This window comes from Ischnura elegans, chromosome 7 (assembly GCF_921293095.1).
Source record: "Ischnura elegans chromosome 7, ioIscEleg1.1, whole genome shotgun sequence".
Classification (NCBI taxonomy): Eukaryota; Metazoa; Arthropoda; class Insecta; order Odonata; family Coenagrionidae; genus Ischnura; species Ischnura elegans.
Window position 1 is genome coordinate 55,621,464 of NC_060252.1, and position 27,132 is coordinate 55,648,595.

The 27,132-nt window shown below is 37.0% G+C and overlaps 2 protein-coding genes across 4 annotated transcripts in view; one reads left to right on the forward strand and one right to left on the reverse strand.

The window, feature by feature from the left end:
- LOC124162957 (centrosomal protein of 135 kDa-like) overlaps window positions 1-19,611 on the reverse strand; it is a 48,016-nt gene extending 28,405 nt beyond the window's left edge. The window contains exons 1-9 of one of the 3 annotated variants that reach the window (XM_046539734.1): window positions 19,394-19,611; window positions 9,294-9,371; window positions 8,957-9,178; window positions 8,428-8,554; window positions 8,100-8,267; window positions 7,893-7,999; window positions 5,644-5,775; window positions 4,892-5,072; window positions 1,998-2,164 (exon numbers count right to left, since the gene is read on the reverse strand). In XM_046539734.1, coding sequence (XP_046395690.1) covers window positions 1,998-2,164; window positions 4,892-5,072; window positions 5,644-5,775; window positions 7,893-7,999; window positions 8,100-8,267; window positions 8,428-8,554; window positions 8,957-9,142 — 1,068 coding nt within the window. In that variant the 5' untranslated portion in view covers window positions 9,143-9,178; window positions 9,294-9,371; window positions 19,394-19,611. The remainder of the gene's footprint in view (window positions 1-1,997; window positions 2,165-4,891; window positions 5,073-5,643; window positions 5,776-7,892; window positions 8,000-8,099; window positions 8,268-8,427; window positions 8,555-8,956; window positions 9,179-9,293; window positions 9,372-19,393) is intronic. The other 2 variants (XM_046539735.1, XM_046539736.1) reach the window with 2 other exon arrangements.
- A 485-nt stretch (window positions 19,612-20,096) lies between these two features.
- The window catches only part of LOC124162958 (protein SPT2 homolog), a 34,736-nt gene continuing 27,700 nt past the window's right edge, over window positions 20,097-27,132 (forward strand). Inside the window, exons 1-6 of the mRNA XM_046539738.1 lie at window positions 20,097-20,291; window positions 20,499-20,639; window positions 20,742-20,877; window positions 24,161-24,315; window positions 25,140-25,270; window positions 26,782-26,905. Coding sequence (XP_046395694.1) covers window positions 20,235-20,291; window positions 20,499-20,639; window positions 20,742-20,877; window positions 24,161-24,315; window positions 25,140-25,270; window positions 26,782-26,905 — 744 coding nt within the window. The 5' untranslated portion in view covers window positions 20,097-20,234. The remainder of the gene's footprint in view (window positions 20,292-20,498; window positions 20,640-20,741; window positions 20,878-24,160; window positions 24,316-25,139; window positions 25,271-26,781; window positions 26,906-27,132) is intronic.

The window sequence follows — 27,132 nt, forward strand, 5'->3', positions numbered from 1 at the left end:
TAAACAGTATTGCTTTCAAAAATTTCATTTCCACTAGCTCCACGCTTAATTAATGATCTAAATTCACTAATGTCATTCTTTTAAGGAGGCAAGATAAGTGACTTTGGTAGGCCAGCTATCTGGACTGCATGATGAGTAATGCTTTAGGCCATTGAGCAACAATGGATTTTGATTAATATATAAACAAAGAAGAAGATTGGAGGCAAGCAATACTATTAATTTGCGTAAAATGATAGCAATTTCGTGTTTACTTGGCGCAAGTTCACATTTTATCAAGAGAGCGTTAAAGGTATTTGATTAGGCTACACAGCATTGAGATGTTTCCCTGAGGAACGAATTTGCACTGTATTGATATTGCACTAGGCGAGGCATGGGTGTACTGTGGGTGGAGGCAGAAATTTAAGTCTCCATTGCATTTTTCCAACTATTTCCTTGCTTAAAATGTTTAAATAACTTTATAAATATGTCTTGTTTGGTCTCATTCTTTTTTTAAATGACGTGCACATTACTAATATTTCAGTCTAATAAAGTAATAATGCCAACTGACGAAACTCATTGTTAGACACCTTTTGGGCTATTAGGTGACTCATGCTACAGTTGACCTCCAGAAATGGGGAACTTTGAAGGGGGTAAGATGAAAAAGGTCAGCGGGCGAGAAAGGGTGAGGCGTGAAAAAAGGTTACTTTTGTTCTTGTGTAACCTGATATTTTCTTTCGAAGCTAAGGTCTTCCTAATACGATCCATGCACGAGCTGGAATCTCTTGCTTGATTTTGGAGAAAAGGAAAGTTTAGAGAGGGGAGGGGAGGCTGACTGGAGGGGGATAGCGGATCTTGGGAAATGTGCTCATGTTACTATCCCACGGCATTGAGATTCTCCCTATGGTAGTTTCATCTTGTGGGGAAAATTCAAACTATGCGCCTGTCGTTATTATCCATAAATGACACATTGCATGTTTTTCATTTCATTTTCGTCAAACGATGGATGCCGGAAAATTATACCTCGGGACCGCTAGTATTCGAGCTATGATTTACTATTCGTATTTGATATTCAAGTTCGAGAAATCTGATATTCACCCATCTCTAATTTTTAATAATTCTTCGTTATAATATTATTTTTAATTATGGTTTTTAATGATGTTATTGATGCCAATTATTGCATTAAATTTGAAATAAAAAGTTGATTTTAAAAATGTATTTGGTATATACCTATTTACTTATATATATATTAAGTGAAATAGATGAACAACATTTAATATGCTTTATGCATTTATATTATTTGAGGTATTCAAAAATTGAGATATTCGAGTATTCGAACTATGATTTACCATTCGAATTCGATATTCGAGTTCGAGAAATCTGCTATTCGACCCATCTCTAATTAATTCAATCATGTTAAAAAAGGAATGAAATAATGAGTGGGCATATAGTTTAACATCAGTCTCTCCACTATTTTTAAGTAACCAATGTCTATATGTGAAGATGCTCCACTAGATGGAGTCCTTGTGTTTGCTGCTTTGCATCTCCTCTTGATTGGGCTCCATTGGAGTTTTTAGACACAATGAAATTCCCCAAATTTCATAATTTTCCAGCAAATCTGTTTGGCAAAATGATGAAGACCGAATGGATAGATCGTGTGAGTACATAATGAGGAAGATCTAAGAACAGTAGGAGAGAAGTCTTTTAAAAACCTTGGGTAGAAGATGGGACAATTTTCTTCACCATTTCACAAAACTTGATTGGAATAATGAAAATTATCGTTGAAGGAGAAGTGGATGGGAAGAATGGCACAGGTTGGTCTTGCATGAAATACATGGAGCACATGACAAAGGATGTAAAGCAGAAAAATTATGTGAAAGTTTTGTTGAATGGAGAAATGAGAAGAGAGCTGCATCAAAGCAATCTTAGGATTGATAACTGTTGATGATGACATTCATATGAAGATTGATACGATGAGAGGATTCAAATAAATGCTATAATTCTCCAACCAATATACAAACCTGAATTTTCGATAACCTTTCTCCTTTCTCTTTCAGGGAGACCTGGCACTCAGACTCAACAGCGAGGGCCATACGATCTATATCATGCAATTCCTTTTCTAAATCCTTATTCCGATCTGCCAGTTTCACAGCCTGTTCCATGGCTTCGTGTTGTTTGTCCAGAGCCTCTGATGAAAAGAACAAATAAATAAGGGAGTTAGGTAATTTATGATTACATGCAAAACCAACCTCAAACCATTCAGCCAGACAATGTGCAAACAATTTATAGCAGGACAACTACCTAGCCATGCACATTATACTGGTTAGAACAACACATCATTAACATGAAAAATCAATAAATGTAGGAAAAAACTAAAATTTATTTGAATATGAAATTTAGTATTCAGGAAAATGACTCCTTTAGTAGCATAACAAGAGTACACACTTAAGTTTATCATTTAAAGGTGAAGATCACAACAAAACTGCACCAAGATTTGGGGGATAGATCCCCCAAAGCCACAGAGAAATAAAAAATATTGCCTATTTTGACATATAATAACTGCACCTGCTACTAAGTGCCAAAATGATGCAGAATGTATTAACAGGCATGTCATTTTTCAAAAACTTCTCGCACCCCCAGCCCCCCAAAGCATAAATCCTAGTTATATCACTGATGGGTAGAGAAAAGGTAGAGAGAAAATCATGCACATAACATGTACATATAAATATATCTTTAAATATGAAACCTTGAGGTTTAGGTCATTATAAAAAAATATCTGCTAATGTTTTGCAAATTTATTTCCCATGTTCAAGGTTAAATATATGAAAAGATGAGAGGTACATTAATACAAAAGCAGGTCAAGTATTAAAAATTTATTTTATAGCACAAATAATATCCAATAGCCCAATTTTACCAATAGATCAATTTTTAAAATTTTTTAAATAAATAAGTTCAAATCTTTTACTGATATCTTCGCAATGTAATGTTTTTGACACTGTGTACAATAAGATTCCTATCGCTATCTGTTTCATTTCCTCATTAACTCAATTTAACGCTAAAATGAAACATACACTAATGCATAAGTGTAATTGTAATCTTAATGAATTTATAACTGATGCTCTACATTAAACTGTGTATCTTTACTTCAATTCTAACATATACCTGTATGTTTGTAGAGCATATGTTTATTTTATTACCTGCATGTATTGTGTTTGTAGTTTATATTATATCTTAACTCATGGATGTTGTATGCCATTGAAGAAAATACCTAAATATTTTTATAATAATTTTGTAAAACTTATTTTTAATACCTGACCAGCTTTTGCATTCATTGCACTTCCCATCTTTTCATAAAATATGCCTTGAAGATGGAAAATAATTTCCAAAATGTGGGCAAGTATGTTTCCCATAAATGATCTAATTCCCGAGATTTCATATTTCAATACATATAAACAAGAGGCCAAGAACATAAGAAATATAACGTGGAATATCAAATGCTAAATGTTATTGGTCAAAAAATAAAGTAAAGAAAACAATTTCAATGCATTAGAAGCCCCTTTGCAATCCATACATCAATGGCTAAGTTCTAACAACACTTATCTCAAAAGTAGCAACTTTTCATGAGAGCAAAAAAAAAAAAGATTAATTTTTTCTAATTATACGCTAAAATTAAAAACCAAAAATTCATAAAACTTAAAAAGAAGCATATATTTGCCAATAAAGAGTTGTTTTTTGCTTGAATTTTATTTTTTAATGCTATTACAGTTTGTTTAAGGCCAGGCCAAATTTTGAGATACCTGTTGTTAGAACTTAGCCATCGATATGCTGTATATATATATATATATATACTACTTCATTCATTCACACGATGGCTTAAGCGCAAACATACAAATAAATTCACAGGTAAGGAAAGAAAGGGATAGGAACATGTAATAGAAAAAGGACGAGGACAACGGTGCTGTGGTAGATGGAAAAAGCCAGAAATCAGAGGGTAAAAATGCGGCCTGACTGGGACTCGAACCCAGAACCTCCTGGTTGCCGGCCAGGTGCTCTACCAGTTGCGCTACCAGGACGCTTAGATTTACCATGATTTCGGCGGGGGTTTATACACAGTAAACTCCCTTTGCTTTGGCCCACAAGAGTAACCAATAGATGGCACTGGGGCAGCTCACCACATATGCAATTAGCAATGTAATTAGCTGTCTGCTATCTAATTTGTCAGTGCCAAGGGGTCTTGGATCAATGACCATGTTTCCCCTACAGTTCTCTTCTAAGTGATACGCCTATTACAGTGGGCTCTCCCGACTTCTCAGAACAGGTAGTGCTGCTGCTATGCACTTGGATTTCTTCAATGAATCTCCAGATTCAATCAGAAGAAAAGTTGGGGTGTTCGCAGAAATTGGTCAACATTTGCTTGGAGTCATTTGATCATTGTTTACATATTTTTTTGTAATAATTACTTGTTATCCATTTATTTTTTATTATTTTTTTGTTCTAGATGTTGTTACTTTCTTCATTTGTTCAATTTTGTAAAATGGTGCTATCCGTTGAAATAAATTCCATTAATGCTTTAATAAAGGATTTCTTTGCAAGAGCCACGACAAAGCAAATGGACTATACCAATTTCTACTGCCCATCTCTGTGATGCGATATTTGCGTCATGGCAGCGAGGAATCCATGCAGTTTCCTATGCATAGCTGTGCCTTCATTTTTTTTTAAATGGGTCTTTGTTGCACAGTACTTTCTTTCGTATGATCATTTTTTACAATAAGTAATAAAGAAAACAGATTTTATAATCCTTCTGTCTTCTCTACATTGTATGGCAGATTAAGTAGCATTATCTGACTTGGCTATCAATTGTTGCGGCCTGGTTACATGAAATAAAAAATGGCCAAAATGAATATAATTTACATACCTTTAAGTTGAGCTCTCAAGTCTTTATTTTGTTTTTCCAATGAAGAGAAGTCATTAGCCATGCTTGAATGAATAAATGAATTCTTATAACACATTTTTGGCTCATTTTCAGCAAACTTCAATGAGTTAGTGGTTACACTTTTGAGCTTCAAACAGTAAATTTCTTTCTCTTGTTCTATAACCTGCAAAGAGGAACAAAATCAAGTTATTATGGCAATGCAGCTAATAATTAGGTAATGGGTGTGGTAAAGCTTTTATTGTCTCCACCAATGACAGCCACCTGGCTGGGGTTGTTGCCTTGGGGCCCAGAGGCCCCGGTCAATGCCACCAGGGTACGCGGAGCCTAGTCCCAGGAGAGACGCTCACAGGACAGCAACGGAGGACTTCCTCCCACAAGAGACCATAGTACATTGAGAGACATCTGCATCGCTTGGCATCAAAATAAACGTGGTTGCATTTACCTTCATGTACTTTATTAAAGCGGGGTTAAGCAACGTGTATACCCAAACCCCTTCAACAAGTATTTGACTTTAAATAACTAATATAATAAATATAATGAAAACTGAAGAACCTGTCTCTCCACCAGGACCCTTCATCACCCCCCCCAAAGCATATTCCTAGTTATGCTACTTATTTGTAGCAATCCTGTTCCTATTTCATCAAAGGAATGGAAAAATTTCATACACCAATTTCAAATACACTTCCCACAGCCACAGGAAACTATACAGAAAAGTCAACAAAATCATACTTTACCTGATTCCTTAAAGACTTCATTTTTTCTTGAAGGCATTCATTTCTGCTCTTCATATCACTTAATTCTTTCATCAAAGAATCGGCCCTTGCATCAGCAACACTTTTCATATTTATCAAGTCCGCTTCTTTAATCTGGATATAAAAAAACAAATTAATTTATTACATAATTAGAAACTCAAAGGCAAAAAGAAATGATCATCATTCTATGATCATGATGTGTCTGTTCTCTCCCATCGCCTCAAAGGAATGATGGTTACTATGTATAGTCAAGCCAGAGAGACTTAAGACACCAAACATAAGGGTTAAGTTAGGGTTAAGGGAATAGACACCAGATCAGAAAGGAATATATAGTATTTACCCATAGAAGCCGCCCACATTTTTTCCGGTAATGCCGGTGAAAAAAATGGGGGTGTGCGGCTTACATTGAATCCTCCAAATACATTAAGTAAGTGGCATTCCATTTCCCCTCAAATTCTTATCCTTTATTTCTTCAGAGTTTAGCATTGAATCAAGGAAACCTTCACAGGAATTACATTTCTAACATTATTTAACCTTATTAATCATGGAAACGTAAATTTATCGATTTAGCCAGAATCACGAGTTCCTATATTACAGACCGGCCGCCGAGAGTTGTCCGATGACATTTAGAAGGGTCTAGATCGGGGTAGGGGGCAAGGTTGCCAGGTAAGAAAGGGAAACACCCACGTCATATGTAAACAAAAGGGTTCCGTGAAGAAAGCAGCCGGAAGGGACAATGAGCGTGAGGGATTCAAAGGAAGAATCCATTGTTTTGGCGATTTGAAGAAAGTGCTTGTTTTGGTGGTTCATATGCATGTGACAATGTTGTATGACTGGGTGAGGGTATGAGGTGTGGTTGGGGGACAGCAACTGGCTGCAAACCGTGCTGGCGCAGGGTTCTCTGCCCCTCCCTTTGAACTTCTATCGGACAACTCTCGCCGGCTGGACTGTAGACCGCACCCAAAGAGCATATGGAAGTTTTTATTTTCCTCACGAGCCGGCCCAAAAATAGGGATACACGAGGGCGTGGTTTACACGAGTAAATATGGTATTCATAGTCTGAGATTTAAAAATGAGCTGAGCAATAAAGAATGGCAAGGATGACTGTCATGTAAAGCTATAAGATATTTTATGGCTCAAACATTTTTTGGTTCTGAAACCAGGCACTGATTGCAGGCTCAACTGCATCTTTTCCCTAGCTGTCTATGGTCAACATTAGCCGATATGCACCACATTCATCTCAATGCTAAAATACTGAATTGTCGATGAATGAAAGTGCTACATATAGAGTAAAATTCAATGGCATAACATGTAAAAAAAAAACTTATAATATGGCCAACATTTTTAAACAATACAGATAAATAATTTTTCATGATGTGACAAAGCAATAGCAGATGGGGCAGTTACAGGGCACACGCCCTGAAATGTTAGGAGACAAGTCTCCGGTTTACTCCTTCCAATTGGCTATCAATGTATGCCATCATTCGATAACTAACATAAAATAACAACATTTAATTAAAAATTACTTTATATCATAGCAAAATTTTCTTATAATTTTTAAAATTTATCTTGACCTCCTGAAAACAGCAGATTGCCGGCCTTTAGATCAGGGGATTTTAACAATCAACAATGATGGATTATCACAAACACCTATACCCTTGAAAACGGCAACTTATGCAGATGGGAATCAAACCCATGACCTTCATTTTTACAGGTGAGAATTTTACCCCACTGGACTCTGGGTGATTTTTCATTCCTAATTCAAACTACTTTAAAGGTAAAAACAATTATTACAGTCTCAATTTTCCCAAATATAGACTACTCTAATACCCGTACATTGAATATCACCAAGTCTAAAAATATTATTACAGAAACTGGACATGTGACGTTATCAAAAGGGACAAAAGTTTTTTAAGTCAGTAGTTGCGGACAACAAAACTATGTATGCACAGGTAAGTAATTTACCCTTTTAAACTACCATACAATATCTTGAATGGTGTTGGGCACGATATGGTGGAAGTTCTTAATATTATTAAAATAAAACATTGCAATATTTCCACTGAGTTCTGAATTATGTGGAAATATTGCAATGTCTTATTTTAATAATACCATACAATGATTCAAGTTCAAGATTAAATACTCAACTACAACCTTGCATAGCACTAAATCAATCTCCACAATCTTCCGTAACACGCAAACCCATGCATCATTAAAATAAAATCAATAATTACCTTCGGTTCTGTAGTTATATTGATATCTTTAAACTTTCTGTTAAGAAGATTAGGGTGAACAATTTCAACTTTTGGAAGTTTTTTGTATTTATCCTTCTTGTAAATCCCTGGAAATTTGAGTTTGTCATCAATTTAATCAGTCACGCAAAAAATGTTGCTTCTTTAAATGACACAAATATCAAAGAAAATGATAAAATACAAACATACCAGTAGATGCTTTGGATGCCATCAAATTTTCACTCTGCAGATGAGAAATTCTATGATTCTTTTCCGATAAGCACTTCTCCAAATTGCGAATTTTTGATAAGTACTCATGGTTAACGATTCGATACTTAGAGTTTTCGTCCTCCAATAAAAATACTTTCTGCCTCAGTCCTAAAATCATTCACAATCAAAATTTTCTACAGATTTTTACAGATAGTATTGATATGAAGACATTTCTAAGATCAGAAAAAAACATGACCTGTACTAAGCAGAAAATGGATAACAGTCACGATAAAAGAATGAAGAGTTGGAATAAAATATTTTTACTGACTTAGCTCTTCCTTGTCAGCATCCTCTATCTGCGACGAAAGTTTTGACTTCAGGTAACAGCATTCTTGCTTTATTTTTTCGTAGAGTTCTACGTAACGCTCGGCACGACTCTTAAAATCTTGGTATTCCTGCAGATGGAATAATTTAAAAATTACTAATGGATGACCAGAATTAAAGGATATTTACCCAAAACATAGGAAAAACCTTTATATCTACAATGATGACTTCAAGCTATATTTCTAAACATATAGGGCGGAACTAACCGCTATAAATGACAAAAACGTGAACATAAACAATAGAAACAAATGATGCCCAGATATGTTGCCACCAAAAGATATTGAAGACAGTTGAAAAACAAATTAACTTAATCAAACATAACAACTATGCGATGGCATCAAACAAAAGTGACACAATTTAGTCAATAATTAACACAACATATATCACTCAATAATATTGGACGCTTTACAATTGGTAAAACTTGGGACGAAAGACGTACTTCGATATTGACAGCAAAAAAACACGGTAAATACCTTCTGTGATTTTTGCCATTGTTCTTTGTAGTGAGAAAGGCGATCGGTGGTATGCAGTAGGTCATTAACAAGCCTTTCGACTAAAAGTAAGGCATCCAAAGGTAGAGGCTGAAGGTAGCCGAGATCGTCCAACTGTTGCCTTAGCTCAACAAACTTTCTTTCCCTACAGCTAAGGAATTCCTCCATATTAATTATTAAGTCAGATCCAATTCAGTGACAGCACTTGTGGAAGAAAGAGAACACATAATTTCATAGCAAATACCGGATGGGTAGCACACGGGTATTACCACATAATTCCAAAGACAGAAAGTCATGATAATGACTTTAAAGTACTGACTTTTTTGGAAATGCGATGCTCAGAGGCCAAAGCACCACAAGTTTTAAAACATTTTTGACGTTAGCTATCTAGCATCACCAACTTGTGTTACCTTGGCCCACAGTTTTATCCCAACAATCTGCAGTGATGCCAACATTTAGCTTAAAACTCAGGTCACGGTATCACTGTACTATATTTACCATAACTCACAAATGCGTCCATTGACATCGCTGGTTTTTTTATATATGGCAAACAAGACATCATTACTTGGTACTATATACAGATATTCCGCGAATCGTCCCTGATTTAAAAGTTACAAGACCTGCAATACGTAGTAATTTCTCGCCGCGAAGCTGAGACTCGCCGGAAGGTATACCTGTTTAAAAATCATCATTACTCTGTTATGCGTCCATTCATCTCTTTGGTTTTTTAATATATGTCAGAGAAGACATCAATACTTAGTACTATATACAGATATTCTGCGAATCGTCCCTGATTTACAAGTTAGAGGGCCTACAATACTTAATATTTTCTCGCCGCGACGCTTTGACTTGACCGACGGTATGAGTTGATAATATTCATCATTACTCTGTTATGCGTCCATTCATCTCGCTGTTTTTATGATATGTGGCAGACAAGACATCAATACTTAGTACTTTATACAGATATTCTGCGAATCGTCCCTGATTTACAAGTTAGAGGGCCTACAATACTTAATATTTTCTCGCCGCGACGCTTTGACTTGACCGACGGTATGAGTTGATAATATTCATCATTACTCTGTTATGCGTCCATTCATCTCGCTGTTTTTATGATATGTGGCAGACAAGACATCAATACGTAGTACCAAAGAAAGATAGTGCGCGAATCGTCCCTGATTTATAAGTTACAAGACCTGCAATACGTAGTATTTTCTCGCCGCGAAGCTGAGACTCGCCGGAAGGTATACCTGTTTAAAAATCATCATTACTCTGTTATGCGTCCATTCATCTCTCTGGTATTTTGATATATGTCAGACAAGACATTAATACTTAGTACTGTATACAGTTATTCCGCGAATCGTCCCTGATTTCAGAGTTACAAGGCCTGCAATACGTAGTAATTTCTCGCCGTGAAGCTGAGACTCGCCGGAAAGTATACCTGTTTAAAACTCATCATTACTCTGTTATGCGTCCATTCATCACTCTGGTATTTTGATATATGTCAGACAAGACATTAATACTTAGTACTTTATACAGATATTCCGTGAATCGTCCCTGATTTAAGAGTTACAATGCCTGCAATACGTAGTAATTTCTCGCCGTGAAGCTGAGACTCGCCGGAGAGTATATCTGTTTAAAACTCATCATTACTCTGTTATGCGTCCATTCATCTCTCTGGTATTTTGATATATGTCAGACAAGACATTAATTCTTAGTACTGTATACAGATATTCCGCGAATCGTCTCTGATTTAAGAGTTACAAGGCCTGCAATACGTAGTAATTTCTCGCCGTGAAGCTGAGACTCGCCGGAAAGTATACCTGTTTAAAACTCATCATTACTCTGTTATGCGTCCATTCATCTCTTTGGTTTTTTGATATATGTCAGAGAAGACATCAATACATAGTACTTTACTCTGATATTCCGCGAATCGTCCCTGATTTCTAAGTTACATGACCTGCAATACATAGTAATTTCTCGCCGCGAAGTTGAGACTCGCCGGAAGGTGTACCAGTTTAAAAATCATCATTACTCTGTTATGCGTCCATTCATCTCGCTGGTTTTTTCATATATGGCAGAAAAGACATCAATACTTAGTACTATATACAGATATTCTGCGAATCGTCCCTGATTTACAAGTTAGAGGGCCTACAATACTTAATATTTTCTCGCCGCGACGCTTTGACTTGACCGACGGTATGAGTTGATAATATTCATCATTACTCTGTTATGCGTCCATTCATCTCGCTGCTTTTTTGATATGTGGCAGACAAGACATCAATACGTAGTATCAAAGAAAGATAGTGCGCGAATCGTCCCTGATTTATAAGTTACAAGACCTGCAATACGTAGTATTTTCTCGCCGCGAAGCTGAGACTCGCCGGAAGGTATACCTGTTTAAAAATCATCATTACTCTGTTATTCGTCCATTCATCTCTCTGGTATTTTGATATATGTCAGACAAGACATTAATACTTAGTACTGTATACAGTTATTCCGCTAATCGTCCCTGATTTCAGAGTTACAAGGCCTGCAATACGTAGTAATTTCTCGCCGTAAAGCTGAGACTCGCCGGAGAGTATACCTGTTTAAAACTCATCATTACTCTGTTATGCGTCCATTCATCACTCTGGTATTTTGATATATGTCAGACAAGACATCAATACTTAGTACTGTATACAGATATTCCGTGAATCGTCCCTGATTTAAGAGTAACAAGGCCTGCAATACGTAGTAATTTCTCGCCGTGAAGCTGAGACTCGCCGGAAAGTATATCTGTTTAAAACTCATCATTACTCTGTTATGCGTCCATTTATCTCTCTGGTATTTTGATATATGTCAGACAAGACATTAATTCTTAGTACTGTATACAGATATTCCGCGAATCGTCCCTGATTTAAGAGTTACAAGGCCTGCAATACGTAGTAATTTCTCGCCGTGAAGCTGAGACTCGCCGGAAAGTATACCTGTTTAAAACTCATCATTACTCTGTTATGCGTCCATTCATCTCTTTGGTTTTTTGATATTTGTCAGAGAAGACATCAGTACTTAGTACTATACTCTGATATTCCGCGAATCGTCCATGATTTATAAGTTACATGACCTGCAATACATAGTAATTTCTCGCCGCGAAGTTGAGACTCGCCGGAAGGTATACCAGTTTAAAAATCATCATTACTCTGTTATGCGTCCATTCATCTCGCTGGTTTTTTCATATATGGCAGAAAAGACATCAATACTTAGTACTATATACAGATATTCTGCGAATCGTCCCTGATTTACAAGTTAGAGGGCCTACAATACTTAATATTTTCTCGCCGCGACGCTTTGACTTGACCGACGGTATGAGTTGATAATATTCATCATTACTCTGTTATGCGTCCATTCATCTCGCTGCTTTTTTGATATGTGGCAGACAAGACATCAATACGTAGTAACATAGAAAGATAGTCCGCGAATCGTCCCTGATTTATAAGTTACAAGACCTGCAATACGTAGTATTTTCTCGCCGCGAAGCTGAGACTCGCCGGAAGGTATACCTGTTTAAAAATCATCATTACTCTGTTATGCGTCCATTCATCTCTCTGGTATTTTGATATATGTCAGACAATACATTAATACTTAGTACTGTATACAGTTATTCCGCGAATCGTCCCTGATTTCAGAGTTACAAGGCCTGCAATACGTAGTAATTTCTCGCCGTGAAGCTGAGACTCGCCGGAAAGTATACCTGTTTAAAACTCATCATTACTCTGTTATGCGTCCATTCATCACTCTGGTATTTTGATATATGTCAGACAAGACATTAATACTTAGTACTGTATACAGATATTCCGTGAATCGTCCCTGATTTAAGAGTTACAATGCCTGCAATACGTAGTAATTTCTCGCCGTGAAGCTGAGACTCGCCGGAGAGTATATCTGTTTAAAACTCATCATTACTCTGTTATGCGTCCATTCATCTCTCTGGTATTTTGATATATGTCAGAGAAGACATTAGTACTTAGTACTGTATACAGTTATTCCGCGAATCCTCCCTGATTTAAGAGTTACAAGGCCTGCAATACGTAGTAATTTCTCGCCGTGAAGCTGAGACTCGCCGGAAAGTATACCTGTTTAAAACTCATCATTACTCTGTTATGCGTCCATTTATCTCTATGGTTTTTTGATATATGTCAGAGAAGACATCAATACATAGTACTTTACTCTGATATTCCGCGAATCGTCCCTGATTTCTAAGTTACATGACCTGCAATACATAGTAATTTCTCGCCGCGAAGTTGAGACTCGCCGGAAGGTGTACCAGTTTAAAAATCATCATTACTCTATTATACGTCCATTCATCTCTCTGGTATTTTGATGTATGTCAGACAAGACATTAATACTTAGTACTGTATACAGATATTCCGCGAATCGTTCCTGATTTACATGTTACAAGACCTGCAATACGTAGTAATTTCTCGCCGCGACGCTGTAACTTGACCGACGGTATTAGTTTATAATATTTATCATTACTCCGTTACTGCATAGGTATATTCTGCGAATTGTCCCATATATTCTAGATGTAGGACCTACAATGCCTTGTAATTTCTCGACATAAATGAAGACAGAAGTACTTGGTACCATACACAGACATTCCGCGAATTGTCCCTTATTTTCTTGTTTTAGGTCCATTATACGATAACTTCTACTTTCTTTGGGTATTTCCGTGATCGTTATGCTATCTTAGCCATGGGTCTTTTTCCTGAAAATGGTATGTTCTTTCAGGCATACTTCGTCTTTAACAATAGCCTCTCCCTAGCCTTCCATCGCTCCATGGGGGCAGTAAGCGAAACGCCCCGTGGTGACCCTACCGTGCTTCTGTGATGGGGCGTGTACGATGGGAATATGTTCCTTGAGCTCCTCTTGGTAAAGAAGTTGGCGGCGAATGACGCACAAAAAGCTCAGAGATAAGGCTTGAAAATTGACAATGAGAGAGAACTCCTGAGGAATCCCCTCATCGTTAGGCCGCTCCTCCCCCACCTATCCCATTCTCGAAGTGTCCTTGACCAGCATAGGAAGAAATACATGAGGACCGGACGGTATTACGAGGGTGGGGTTGCATGAGGTGAAAGGGCGTATTTGCTAGTGCATAGGAACAACAGTTAATGGATCTTCTTTCGTCCTGGCGTAGACGTTCCGGGCATTAGGTAATGGATTCCTGGAAATGAATCCCACTCTTTTTCAACCCCATAAGGGAGGATTTACGGTGATGTGTCTCAGTGACCATTAACCAGTGTGTGCATTAATATCTTCCTGGAATAGAGTGTTTGCAATGGTCGCATTTCCGCAGATACGAAAAATCGCGATCCATGGCAGTAATATTTTTTTTGTAACTGTTTCTTACAAAGGTTTTCTTTACTTCCTCTCAGGTTGAATGCTCTGCATATAATCGCATTTCCTGGGGAAAGTTTATAAAAATGTTGTGTCGCAAATTTTAGAGGAATGCTCGAAAAATTTATTCATAATTTAAAATACAAATCCATGCGTTGATTCATGCGTAAAATGGGTTTTGTTAAAAGAATATTAGGAAAGTGCGACGACAAAGTGAGAGAAATTAGCTACTTTTCCCTCGTTAGACCACATTTGGAATACGCTGCCAGTGTTTGGGACCCTCATGAAAAAGGCTTAATAACAGAGTTAGAACGCGTGCAAAGAAGAGCTGCCAGGTATGTGAAAGGTCGTTACGATAGTCTTGTTAGTGTAACTGACCTCTTAGATAAACTCGAATGGGAAACTCTGTCGGACCGTAGATTGAAAAATAGACTAAACCTTTTAGATAAATTCAAGAGCAGTGTCTTTTCTGACGAAGTTAACCATATCTTGCGGACGCCAACGTACTACGGAAGATCAGATCATATAAATAAAATAAGAGAGATAGATTGCAGAACAGACAGATTCCGAATGTCATTTTTTCCACAATCAATAAGAGATTATAACGGCAGCAATAGAGCGCGTAAATAGATTGCATGACTTGTAGTGTAGCCTACTAACCTATGTAAAACTTACTGCATGTTCCTGAATATCTATTCTATATTCTATTTCCAACAGCATATAGTAGTATAGTTTGTTATTATACGGGACGTTTCTTGGACGGTGTGGTGTGCATGTGGGAGTCCAAATGCATGCTGCATGCTGGTGATTGATCACCCCCTGCCAAACACCCTAGAGGTGGTTCGCAGGGTAATTTGTAGATGTAGATGTAGATGCGTTGAAATTATGTTACTGAAAACGGAGTGGAAAATTTTAGGTTTATTTTAAATAATTATAAAATTGTTGTCCTAGAGTACGGTTCCTGAAAATTGACTTAAATTTGAAATATTATGCTTTATTGTTATTTTAGATGCACAATTATCGGTGACTTAGAAACTTAATTTTCAAAATACCAGCGAGATGAATGGACGCATAACAGAGTAATGATGATTTTTAAACAGGTATACTTTCCGGCGAGTCTCAGCTTCGCGGCGAGAAAATACTACGTATTGCAGGTCTTGTAACTTATAAATCAGGGACGACTCGCAGACTATCTTTCTATGGTACTACGTATTGATGTCTTGTCTGCCACATATCACAAAAAGAGCGCGATGAATGGACGCATAACAGAGTAATGATGAATATTATAAAGTCATACCGTCGGTCAAGTCAAAGCGTCGCGGCGAGAAATTTTTAAGTATTGTAGGTCCTTTAACTTGTTAATCAGGGACGATTCGCGGAATATCTGTGCATATTACTAAGTATTGATGTCTTGTCTGCCATATATGAAAAAAGCATCGAGATGAATGGACGCATAACAGAGTAATGATGATTTTTAAACTGGTATACCTTCCGGCGAGTCTCAACTTCGCGGCGAAAAAATACTACGTATTGCAGGTCTTGTAACTTATAAATCAGGGACGATTCGCGGAATATCAGAGTAAAGTACTAAGTATTGATGTCATATCTACCATATATCAAAAAAGCAGCGAGATGAATGGACGCATAACAGAGTAATGATGATTTTGAAACAGGTATACTTTCCGGCGAGTCTCAGCTTCGCGGCGAGAAAATACTACGTATTGCAGGTCTTGTAACTTATAAATCAGGGACGATTCGCGGACTATCTTTCTATGGTACTACGTATTGATGTCTTGTCTGCCACATATCACAAAAAGAGCGCGATGAATGGACGCATAACAGAGTAATGATGAATATTATAAAGTCATACCGTCGGTCAAGTCAAAGCGTCGCGGCGAGAAAATTTTAAGTATTGTAGGTCCTTTAACTTGTAAATCAGGGACAATTCGCGGAATATCTGTGCATAGTACTAGGTATTGATGTCTTGTCTGCCATATATGAAAAAAGCAGCGAGATGAATGGAAGCATAACAGAGTAATGATGATTTTTAAACAGGTATACCTTCCGGCGAGTCTCAGCTTCACGGCGATAAAATACTACGTATTTCAGGTCTTGTAACTGATAATTCTGGGACGATTCGCGGAATATCAGAGTGAAGTACTAAGTATTGATGTCTTTTCTGACATATATCAAAATACCAGAGAGATGAATGGACGCATAACAGAGTAATGATGATTTTTAAACTGGTATACCTTCCGGCGAGTCTCAACTTCGCGGCGAAAAAATACTACGTATTGCAGGTCTTGTAACTTATAAATCAGGGACGATTCGCGGAATATCAGAGTATAGTACTAAGTATTAATGTCTTGTCTACCATATATCAAACAAGCAGCGAGATGAATGGACGCATAACAGAGTAATGATGATTTTTAAACAAGTATACCTTCCGGCGAGTCTCAGCTTCGCGGCGAGAAAATACTACGTATTGCAGGTCTTTTAACTTATAAATCAGGGATGATTCGCGGAATATCAGAGTAAAGTACTAAGAACTGATGTCATATCTACCATATATCAAAAAAGCAGCGAGATGAATGGACGCATAACAGAGTAATGATGATTTTTAAACAAGTATACCTTCCGGCGAGTCTCAGCTTCGCGGCGAGAAAATACTACGTATTGCAGGTCTTGTAAATTTATAAATCAGGGACGTTTCGCGGGCTATCTTTCTATGGTACTACGTATTGATGTCTTGTTTGCCACATATCACAAAAAGAGCGCGATGAATGGACGCATAACAGAGTAATGATGAATATTATAAAGTCATACCGTCGGTCAAGTCAAAGCGTCGCGGCGAGAAAATTTTAAGTATTGTAGGTCCTTTAACTTGTAAATCAGGGACAATTCGCGGAATATCTGTGCATAGTACTAGGTATTGATGTCTTGTCTGCCATATATGAAAAAAGCAGCGAGATGAATGGAAGCATAACAGAGTAATGATGATTTTTAAACTGGTATACTTTCCGGCGAGTATCAGCTTCGCGGCGAGAAAATACTACGTATTGCAGGTCTTGTAACTTATAAATCAGGGACGATTCGCGGATTATCTTTCAATGGCACTACGTATTAATTTCTTGTCTGCCACATATCACAAAAAGAGCGCGATGAATGAACGCATAACAGAGTAATGATGAATATTATAAAGTCATACCGTCGGTCAAGTCAAAGCGTCGCGATGAGAAAATTTTAAGTATTGTAGGTCCTTTAACTTGTTAATCAGGGACGATTCGCAGAATATCTGTGCATAGTACTAAGTATTAATGTGTTGTCTGCCATATATGAAAAAAGCAGCGAGATGAATGGACGCATAACAGAGTAATGATGATTTTTAAACTGGTATACCTTCCGGCGAGTCTCAACTTCGCGGCGAAAAAATACTACGTATTGCAGGTCTTGTAACTTATAAATCAGGGACGATTCGCGGAATATCAGAGTTAAGTACTAAGTATTGACGTCATATCTACCATATATCAAAAAAGCAGCGAGATGAATGGACGCATAACAGAGTAATGATGATTTTTAAACAGGTATACTTTCCGGCGAGTCTCAGCTTCGCGGCGAGAAAATACTACGTATTGCAGGTCTTGTAACTTATAAATCAGGGAAGATTCGCGGACTATCTTTCTATGGTACTACGTATTGATGTCTTGTCTGCCACATATCACAAAAAGAGCGCGATGAATGGACGCATAACAGAGTAATGAAGAATATTATAAAGTCATACCGTCGGTCAAGTCAAAGCGTCGCGGCGAGAAAATTTTAAGTATTGTAGGTCCTTTAACTTGTAAATCAGGGACGATTCGCGGAATATCTGTGCATAGTACTAAGTATTGATGTCTTGTCTGCCATATATGAAAAAAACAGCGAGATGAATGGACGCATAACAGAGTAATGATGATTTTTAAACAGGTATACCTTCCGGCGAGTCTCAGCTTCACGGCGATAAAATACTACGTATTTCAGGTCTTGTAACTGATAAATCTGGGACGATTCGCGGAATATCAGAGTAAAGTACTAAGTATTGATGTCTTTTCTGACATATATCAAAATACCAGAGAGATGAATGGACGCATAACAGAGTAATGATGATTTTTAAACAGGTATACCTTCCGGCGAGTCTCAGCTTCGCGGCGAGAAAATACTACGTATTGCAGGTCTTGTAACTTATAAATCAGGGACGATTCGCGGACTATCTTTCTATGGTATTACGTATTGATGTCTTGTCTGCCACATATCACATAAGGAGCGAGATGAATGGACGCATAACAGAGTAATGATGAATATTATAAAGTCATACCGTCGGTCAAGTCAAAGCGTCGCGGCGAGAAAATTTTAAGTATTGTAGGTCCTTTTACTTGTAAATCAGGGACGATTCGCAGTATATATTTTCATAGTACTAAGTATTGATGTCTTGTCTGCCATATTTGAAAAAAACAGCGAGATGAATGGACGCATAACAGAGTAATGATGATTTTTAAACTGGTATACCTTCCGGCGAGTCACAACTTCGCGGCGAGAAATTACTATGTATTGCAGGTCATGTAACTTATAAATCAGGGACGATTCGCAGAATATCTGTATATAGTACTAAGTATTGATGTCTTGTCTGCCATATATGAAAAAAGCAGCTAGATGAATGGACGCATAACAGAGTAATGATGATTTTTAAACTGGTATACCTTCCGGCGAGTCACAACTTCGCGGCGAGAAATTACTATGTATTGCAGGTCATGTAACTTATAAATCAGGGACGATTCGCAGAATATCTGTATATAGTACTAAGTATTGATGTCTTGTCTGCCATACATCAAAAAAGCAGCGAGATGAATGGACGCATAACAGAGTAATGATAAATATTACAAACTAGTACCGTTTGTCAAAATACCGTCGTTCATGTCACAGGGTCGCGGCGAGAGACTGTGCTCTTGTGGGTTGGTATGAATGCGTGGGTTGGGAAAACTGTGGGCCAAGGTAACGCGACTGCATCACCATCACAAAGTGTTTACTACCGTTTTTGAAATGCCTCCATCAAATGCAAGAAAACCGAGACGCCAAGCGGTAGAAAAGATAGTAATTAGACGATGCTCTATTATTCTTTAGGCGCTCGTTTAAAAATATGATTAAAGTTTGAGTACGGCATTCTAAGACCGTGAGTACGGCGATTTCCAAGTGGGCCTTCATGCAAATTTGTGAAAAAAATAAGCCGGTGAAAATATAAATACGAAATTCCGAGTAGTCTTGAATGAATGAAGTTTAAAGGGATTATATCTTCCCCCATTTCAGGAATCTTTGATGTAAGAGATTTGTGGAACGATTTCGCATTTAATAATGTGTTTGATAAATTTCGGATTTGCAAAAGTGCGGAATGAGTACACGCTGAACTATTTTTCAGTAGCAACAATTTCCTCCAGACATTTTTGAATGTTCATTCCGCGAGCCCTAATGCACAAATCTATGCGAGGGCTATCATCCAATTTAGATTGTTCGTTGGAGTGTTATTTTATGACAATATATATATCATATTTTCGCAACTTTCTGGGAAAACCTGAGAAATGCTACACCAACTACATCCAAGATGCTCTCTACCAGGGTAATTCCGATGGTTGTGAGTGGTTGAAATAGCTGCATACGCTGCAACGCTTTAAGAGCGCTGGGAGCGCTTTAAATCGCTTGAAAACGAAGCAACTTCCATGCCCCCTCTATTGGAAGCTGTGGCAGTCACTCACGTAAACATTTGCAGACTAGAGTGAAAGGTTGTACGTCGACAAATATCGTACTTCGAGGGAATAGTTACTCAGAAGGATTTTGCTATAGAGGTGTGGTGAATGTGATGGATTTTGGAGAGTTATTAGATTATGCGAAGAAAAATGAAAAGCCTGTTAAAGAGGTAAGTTGATGTATTTTAAGGAATTGTTCATCCATCATAATGTAATGCATAGTGGAAAGACCATTATGCCATTTATCTGTGTATAGGAAGTAAACTTTTGCTAACATTTTAATCATTGATAAATCAGGGATCAAGATAATTAATAGTAAATTACACTCCATAAAATATTTTGCTTTCTTTTAATCTCCTCGGAAATTTTCGATTTAGGTCAGATGTTATCGGACGACATTTGCTCCTCCGAAAAAAGAGCAGAAAAATAAGAGTCTATCAGCTAATATTCAAAAATTCCTGGCAAGGAAAGAAGAAGAGGAAAGGCAGAAGACTATCGATGCCGATAAAAAGCTAGAGGTGAGAATTTCTATTGCATTTCATGTACGACTGTTAATATATCCGAGCGCATTTTATCGTTTATTTTTGATTGATACCAATATTTTTTATTGTTTTGTAAAGGAACTTCTTGCCCTGCGCGCCCAGGATAGTAAAGCAAATAAGCGTGTACGGGCTATGTTAAAGTCTACGAAAGCAGCGAATAAAGCTGCGATTGACGATGCCAGAGACGACGTGAATACGGCTGTGACAATGGCTGGTTAGTAATTGAGTACATCGCATTCATTTATCATTTTTAGACTATTCATTGGAAATTTGCTTTTGAATTTGGATATTCTATCCTCTGAGAAAGTTACACGTTTCGAGTTTCTTCATACATATACCAACTTACGAGCCTCATGGAGGATGTTTGGCTGGGTTTGTGTGTTTCCTTAGCATTCAAATACCTTCATGTAGGTGCTATCACAATGAGAATCAATCATAAGTTACGAGGGTTACCTCTCACTTCCCAAAAATTGCGTATTTAGGCCCTATTGACACAAACGAGATCCATATCGGGGTTATATATATGTATATCAAGGTATTATTTTTATGGATAGCGCAAACCAATCTTTGTTATGAATGACGTATTCGATACACTAATTTTATACCCCTACATAGATTTTCTGTGTCAAAGCTGCACTGGAAGTTATAAATATGCTTTCAGAATTGCCCTTTCTGGTGATTATATATCAAAAGTAGTATAGTTTTAGTGTGCAAACTTCAGCTATGTATTTGCTTTCCATGTTCTCTTACATTTCACTTCTTCTTTACCACTTGGGGACTAGTTTACCTTCGGAATATTTTTCTCAAGAGAATTCCATTATATCTTTTATGTTAATGATTGGAGTAGCTGCAACTCTGTGGGATAATAATGTGGTGATATCCCCTTGTAGTTCATATCGCAGTACTTGAGCTTCCAAAGTAAATTTTACTGCACTTGCAGTCAGGGGTGGATCCAGTATTTTTTTCTGGGGGGGGGGCACAAGGATCTGAAAGGCAAACAGTCTTCTCATACATGAGATTAAAAACAAGATACAGTAATTGCATAATGAAATATTCTGTTTATTTTAATATGAAAGTTATTAATGTAAAATTAAATGATTGAGGCTCCGTAATGCACAAAACAAAATGGACATAATGATAATCATGTAATAAATTTTGTCTATTTTTTAAGAGTCTTGGGGTTGTGCCTCCTTTTCCCCACTCCTAAATTCGCCTATGCCTGCTGTGATATGAGTGTCGCTGTGCCAACCACTGTGGTCCCCACTTTCATTCACATGAAGAAGAGCTCCTGCTCACTCCGGGTGTTGGGAAGCATAAATGAAGCATTCACATGAGAAAGGTAGTAACTCACTAAATGTGAAGTTTACCGGACACAAGAGAAAGAGGTTTGCTAACATTGTGAAGCTTATATTAGTGTGCAAACTTCGTCGTAGCAACTGATATATAATACCAATTTACTATTTATTTATTTCCACGGATAACACCATTTCACAAAATTCAACTATTTTGAAAGTAACAACAACTAGAACAAAAAAATTAATAAAAATTAAATGTATAACAAGTATTTATTTCAAAAAAATGTGTACAAAATCAAATAACTCCAAGCAAATGTGGACCAAACTCTGAAAACATCCCAACTTTTCTTCTGAATGAAGGTGGAGATTCATTAAAGAAATCCAAGTATGTAGCAGCAGCACTACATATTCTAAGAAGTTGGGAGAGCCCACTGTGATAGGCGTAGTACGTAGAAGAGAACCTTCGGCGAAAGATGGTCATTGAACGAAGACCCTTTGCAGGGTTCCCAACTCAACCGTGAATAAGCCATGAATTTCGTCCACTATGAAAAAACCAGGAAAAAGTCGTGAATTCCATCATAAAACCTAAAAATCTCTAAAACTTGATTGTATCACTACGATTGACGTATCAAAAGAAAAATCATCATGTCGATCATGCATGTTTCAAGGTCAGTCACGCGCGGACACTGTCCGTGCATTTATTTGCACACGTATATCCAAAGCGCAATTGTAATTATTAATAATTAATAAATTGGCCCGTGTGCCATGACGATGCATTGATGATAAGCCTGTGATTGGAAGATTGGTAACTGAAGTGTTTATTAACCGTGGCGAAAAATGAGGCATTTCTTTACTTCCATGCCACCCTCCATTTTCCCACTCAAAACCATAACCAACGGCCCTGAATTCTCATAACGATAGGTCATGAGAGATAGCACTTTCATTGCTGCATTTGCATTCATGGCGTCTGTTGCGTTTTTAGTCAACATGTGGCCGGTGATAGTTATGTGATCAATATTTCAGCCTAAAATTGCTTATCAGCAGAAGGTGAATTTGACGACATTTAGACTGTGAAAACCTGGATCAAACCGTGATTTTTATAATTTAGCTAGAGTGGGAACCCTGCCTTGGCGCTGACAAGTCAATACCTCCCAGGAGTACCGAACTGTTTACCTTGTTCATGCCGTTGGCATGTGCATGTTCTACCTCCTCCATGAAAAAATGAAATTTCGATTTTTTTCTGACTTACTACCTTTCTCATGTCATGACTTCTCTTCTTTTCTCAGGTCCTTCTGTGTTTGATCTTACCACCACATTCTAGGTTTTCCCCCTAGTCTTCTGTTAGTTAGTCAGGATTTGGCTTTTCATTAAACAAATCTTTGATTATTCCATTTTTTTTCCCTTTTTGAAAATATGGCCCAGCCATCTTAAATGGCTGCTTTTGATCATGACCACTATATCAGGATCCTAATGACTTTATCTTAGTTCTGTATTTTTCCTTATCTCGGAAATACAGACTGTTTTAAACATGGTGGCCACTGTGAGTCTATTTTGGAGAAGTACCATCGCATGGGGGTGTTGGTTGAAATTTCCATTTTTGCTGGAGACTCGACTCCATTCAACGTCTATGCATAGCTCAGTCTGAAGCGTTTCACCTCCCCTCTAGATTTCCCCCACCACAGCCACTAGCCTCTCCCTATTGCTTGATTTCCATGCATTCAGGGGCCACCAAGTTTTCAAGTAGGCTTCCACAGAGATTATGATGGTAGGCATTGATTCTTCCAGGTTTCCTTCCGCGTTCATCCATTTTACTGGGCAATAATTCGCCAACGTTCCATTTATCTTCCTCAGGTCCACTGAAGGGTTGATGCAGAAATTTGGTGCATAATATGACATTTCAAGTTCTCCCCAATTGATTTGTCTTTCAAAAATATCATAACACTCATTACACATCTGTCGAAAAGTACCAATTTTTGTGTCTGTTCAAGCTTGTATTTAACTTCGGATGGAATTGTAATTATTGTAATATGAAGAGATTGCAATAGTAAATATTGTGGGTACCACAAGCCTTTAGTTTGATGAAATTTTTGGTTCCATCTCCATATATGTCGTCATGGTTGATGGAGGCTGCTAATTTAGTGTAATGTAATAAGAAAGGCTATTTAGGAATTTGTATTGGATTCATATTATTTTTATTTTTAGGTCCATCTCAGCCTGATGAGGATGATTATGGATATGTTTCTCAGGAAGCGTCAGCTTTTTACAACAAATTGATGGACAAATATGTTAGCACACCATCTGAAGATCCTAAGTTCTCTAAGAAGAGTCAGACCGTCAAGGATCTTGTTTCCACCAAAGTTTGTATTTTGTTTATCCTAGTAGCACAATGATAGATACATATGTATTAGTTAGAGTACTGTGGGTTGGTAATTTTAGTACTTCAACGAATATATAGGTAGGATCAATATATAATATAAACATATGTATATAGGTAGGATCAATGTCTCAGCCATGCAACTGATCATGTTGAAATAACTTTTAAACTTTCTCTTTGTCTTCTACATGTGGCCTATTGAAGGTTGAAAATGACACTGCCTCGTATTTTGAAAAAGTTCATGATTTTAATGAGGCCCTCAAGTGCAGTGAATTTAATCCAATATGTGTCCAAAATTTCCAAGTATACATTTATTATTGAGCACTGATATAAAGAACTATCACTAATAGTCAACTATCGAAAGTGAGGTTATTTTATATATCTCATTTGCCTGGCAGACATTTACATTTTGTAGCAAGTATACACCCACTCATGTAAGGTAATTGTGAGACAAAAAGTCAAATTTGAATTCCTCTCCCCAGTTAATGGGTTAATTTAAAAAGCCTTCTAAATCCTATGACTGGGATTTCTGCAAAATTCCGGGTGCCAGATTAATTTGTTCCTTATCATTCATTAGATTATTAGGTATCGTCTGGTTTTTACTCGTCTAGATCAGGGCCAAGGCATTGCTAAGATTGGGGAAGAAGTGGAATGTGTTTCCCAAGGAGAGTAAAGAGAGCTACCTCTTTTTTTCACCTTGGACCTTGCCGGTCAGGATGTTTCCCTTGTACGCTCTCCGAAATTTCTTAGAAAGGGTTTGATTTATTATTTAAAGAAATATTCATATTAATAAATTTTTGATTCAAGGATCGTGTAAGGATGGCACTTCTGAAGGAAGAAGAAGAGGAATCAATGCCACATAAGAGAAAGCGGAGGAAAGCAAAGGAAGATTCAAATGAAAAAGAAGATGGAAAGATTTGCTATGATGCACCAGATAGGTGATTTTATCATTATATGTCATATATAACTCAAATGAATACATTTTTCACATGTACGTATCACCCATATCATTAAACATAGCGTTCAATTGTGAATGCCTTCTTGCTTATGTATCGGCAATGGCACATTATCCTGATGTTTTTTATTTTGGTTCATTTTCAATAATATAATAGGTATTATGTAAACCTTTAAAAAAACTCGACACTAATTTGAATCACTGTGATGTGGTGTATGAACAAATAATTAATCATTATTAACATTAAAAAGAAGAACTTTGTACTTTCACATTAATATTTATTCACAAATTTACTTTAAGTGTAAAATTAATTAATTAAAGGTAAATTAATAAAAGGTAAAGGTAATTAATTAAAGGTAAATTTGTGAATAAATATTAATGTGAAAGTACAAAGTTCTTCTTTGTAATGTTAATTATGAATAGCTTTTACCAAGTTACGCCTCAAACAATCAAATAATTAATCAAAATTGAAATTTTTCTAAACTTTAGAGAAAGAAAATAATGTAATTAAGAATGTGCTAGGGTAGTGACTTTTCCAATGAAATATTTCTAAAAATTACAATTGTTTAGGATTTACTATGGATATTATTTTCTTTTAACAAATTGTTGAGGCATTTCTAAAGGGACAATATTTAAACAAGTAGTTGTCAATTTACTAAAAATTTGGCTTTCAAAAGGCAAGATTTCAAGTGATCCCACACACATACACGTAGGGTGTTAAACAGGGAGACTGGGATATAAGTTGACAAATTGGGCAAATCTGATCCCAATATAAAGTGTTTTTTCGGCCCACCATAGGGTACATAATTCCATTAATCAAACTTTTTGCCCATACTTCCCTACATATGCTAAAAAAACAGTGGCATATCTTCTTTAAGTTTAAGCCTGAATCCGTCATTTCCTAGTGATCACTAGAGTGATCACACGCAAATGATCGTAGCTGGCAATTGTTTTTTGTGATCACGATCACGATGAGGATTCCCATCACTATTTTTTATCACTCGTCCGGTTGCTTTTTCCGTCGCTAAAACCATCACTAAAACCCCATATCAGCCAATCGGAACGCATGCCCGTATGGAGCGATTGCAGTGCAATGTTTGACTATCGTGGCAACGACGGGAACGACATAGATAAACAAACACGCTATGTATCTTTGTTATGTGGGTCCTATGACAATGAGCTGTGATATCGAAAGTGATGCGAAAGGCGATGGTGGGGGGCACTGTGTGATTCAGAAAAATTATCACTGGAGTAATTACTTTTCCTGTTGCCAAAAGCGATAGCTTTAGTGATCACTTTTCGCGACAAAATAAAATGATCATGTGACTCAGGCTTAAGATAAGTTTGTATTACTTGAATGTATAAATTTTGCCTTTTGAAAGTCAAACTTGTTGTAAATTGACTAATTATTTAACTATGCGGAATATGTTAACATGTTTAGTATCTCGACAATTGAGGAGGTTCTTATTAACATTATTACTTTTTTCCATTCAGAGATGTACAAGGGAAAGAGTCAAAAGGCTCTTACAAGGATGAACCCCGTGAAAGATCTGAGCCAGAAGTTAAGAAAAAGAGGCCTGCTGCCCCCCCTCCTATCAACTTCGCTGATCTTCTGAAGGTATGCATAAAAATATTTCGTAATTTTAGTTTCACAAGTATTTTCAGAGCGTAAGTCAGCTTAATTGCTAATGCATATCAGAGAAATACACATTTTTTTAAATACATTATTTAGTTTAAATGAATTATTAAACAAGTTGTTCCTAGTGGGTGCAGTTTTTAAATATTGTCATTCTGATGGCTTATTTTTATATTGACCTAATAGCTGTGAGTTGTGCCTACCAAATT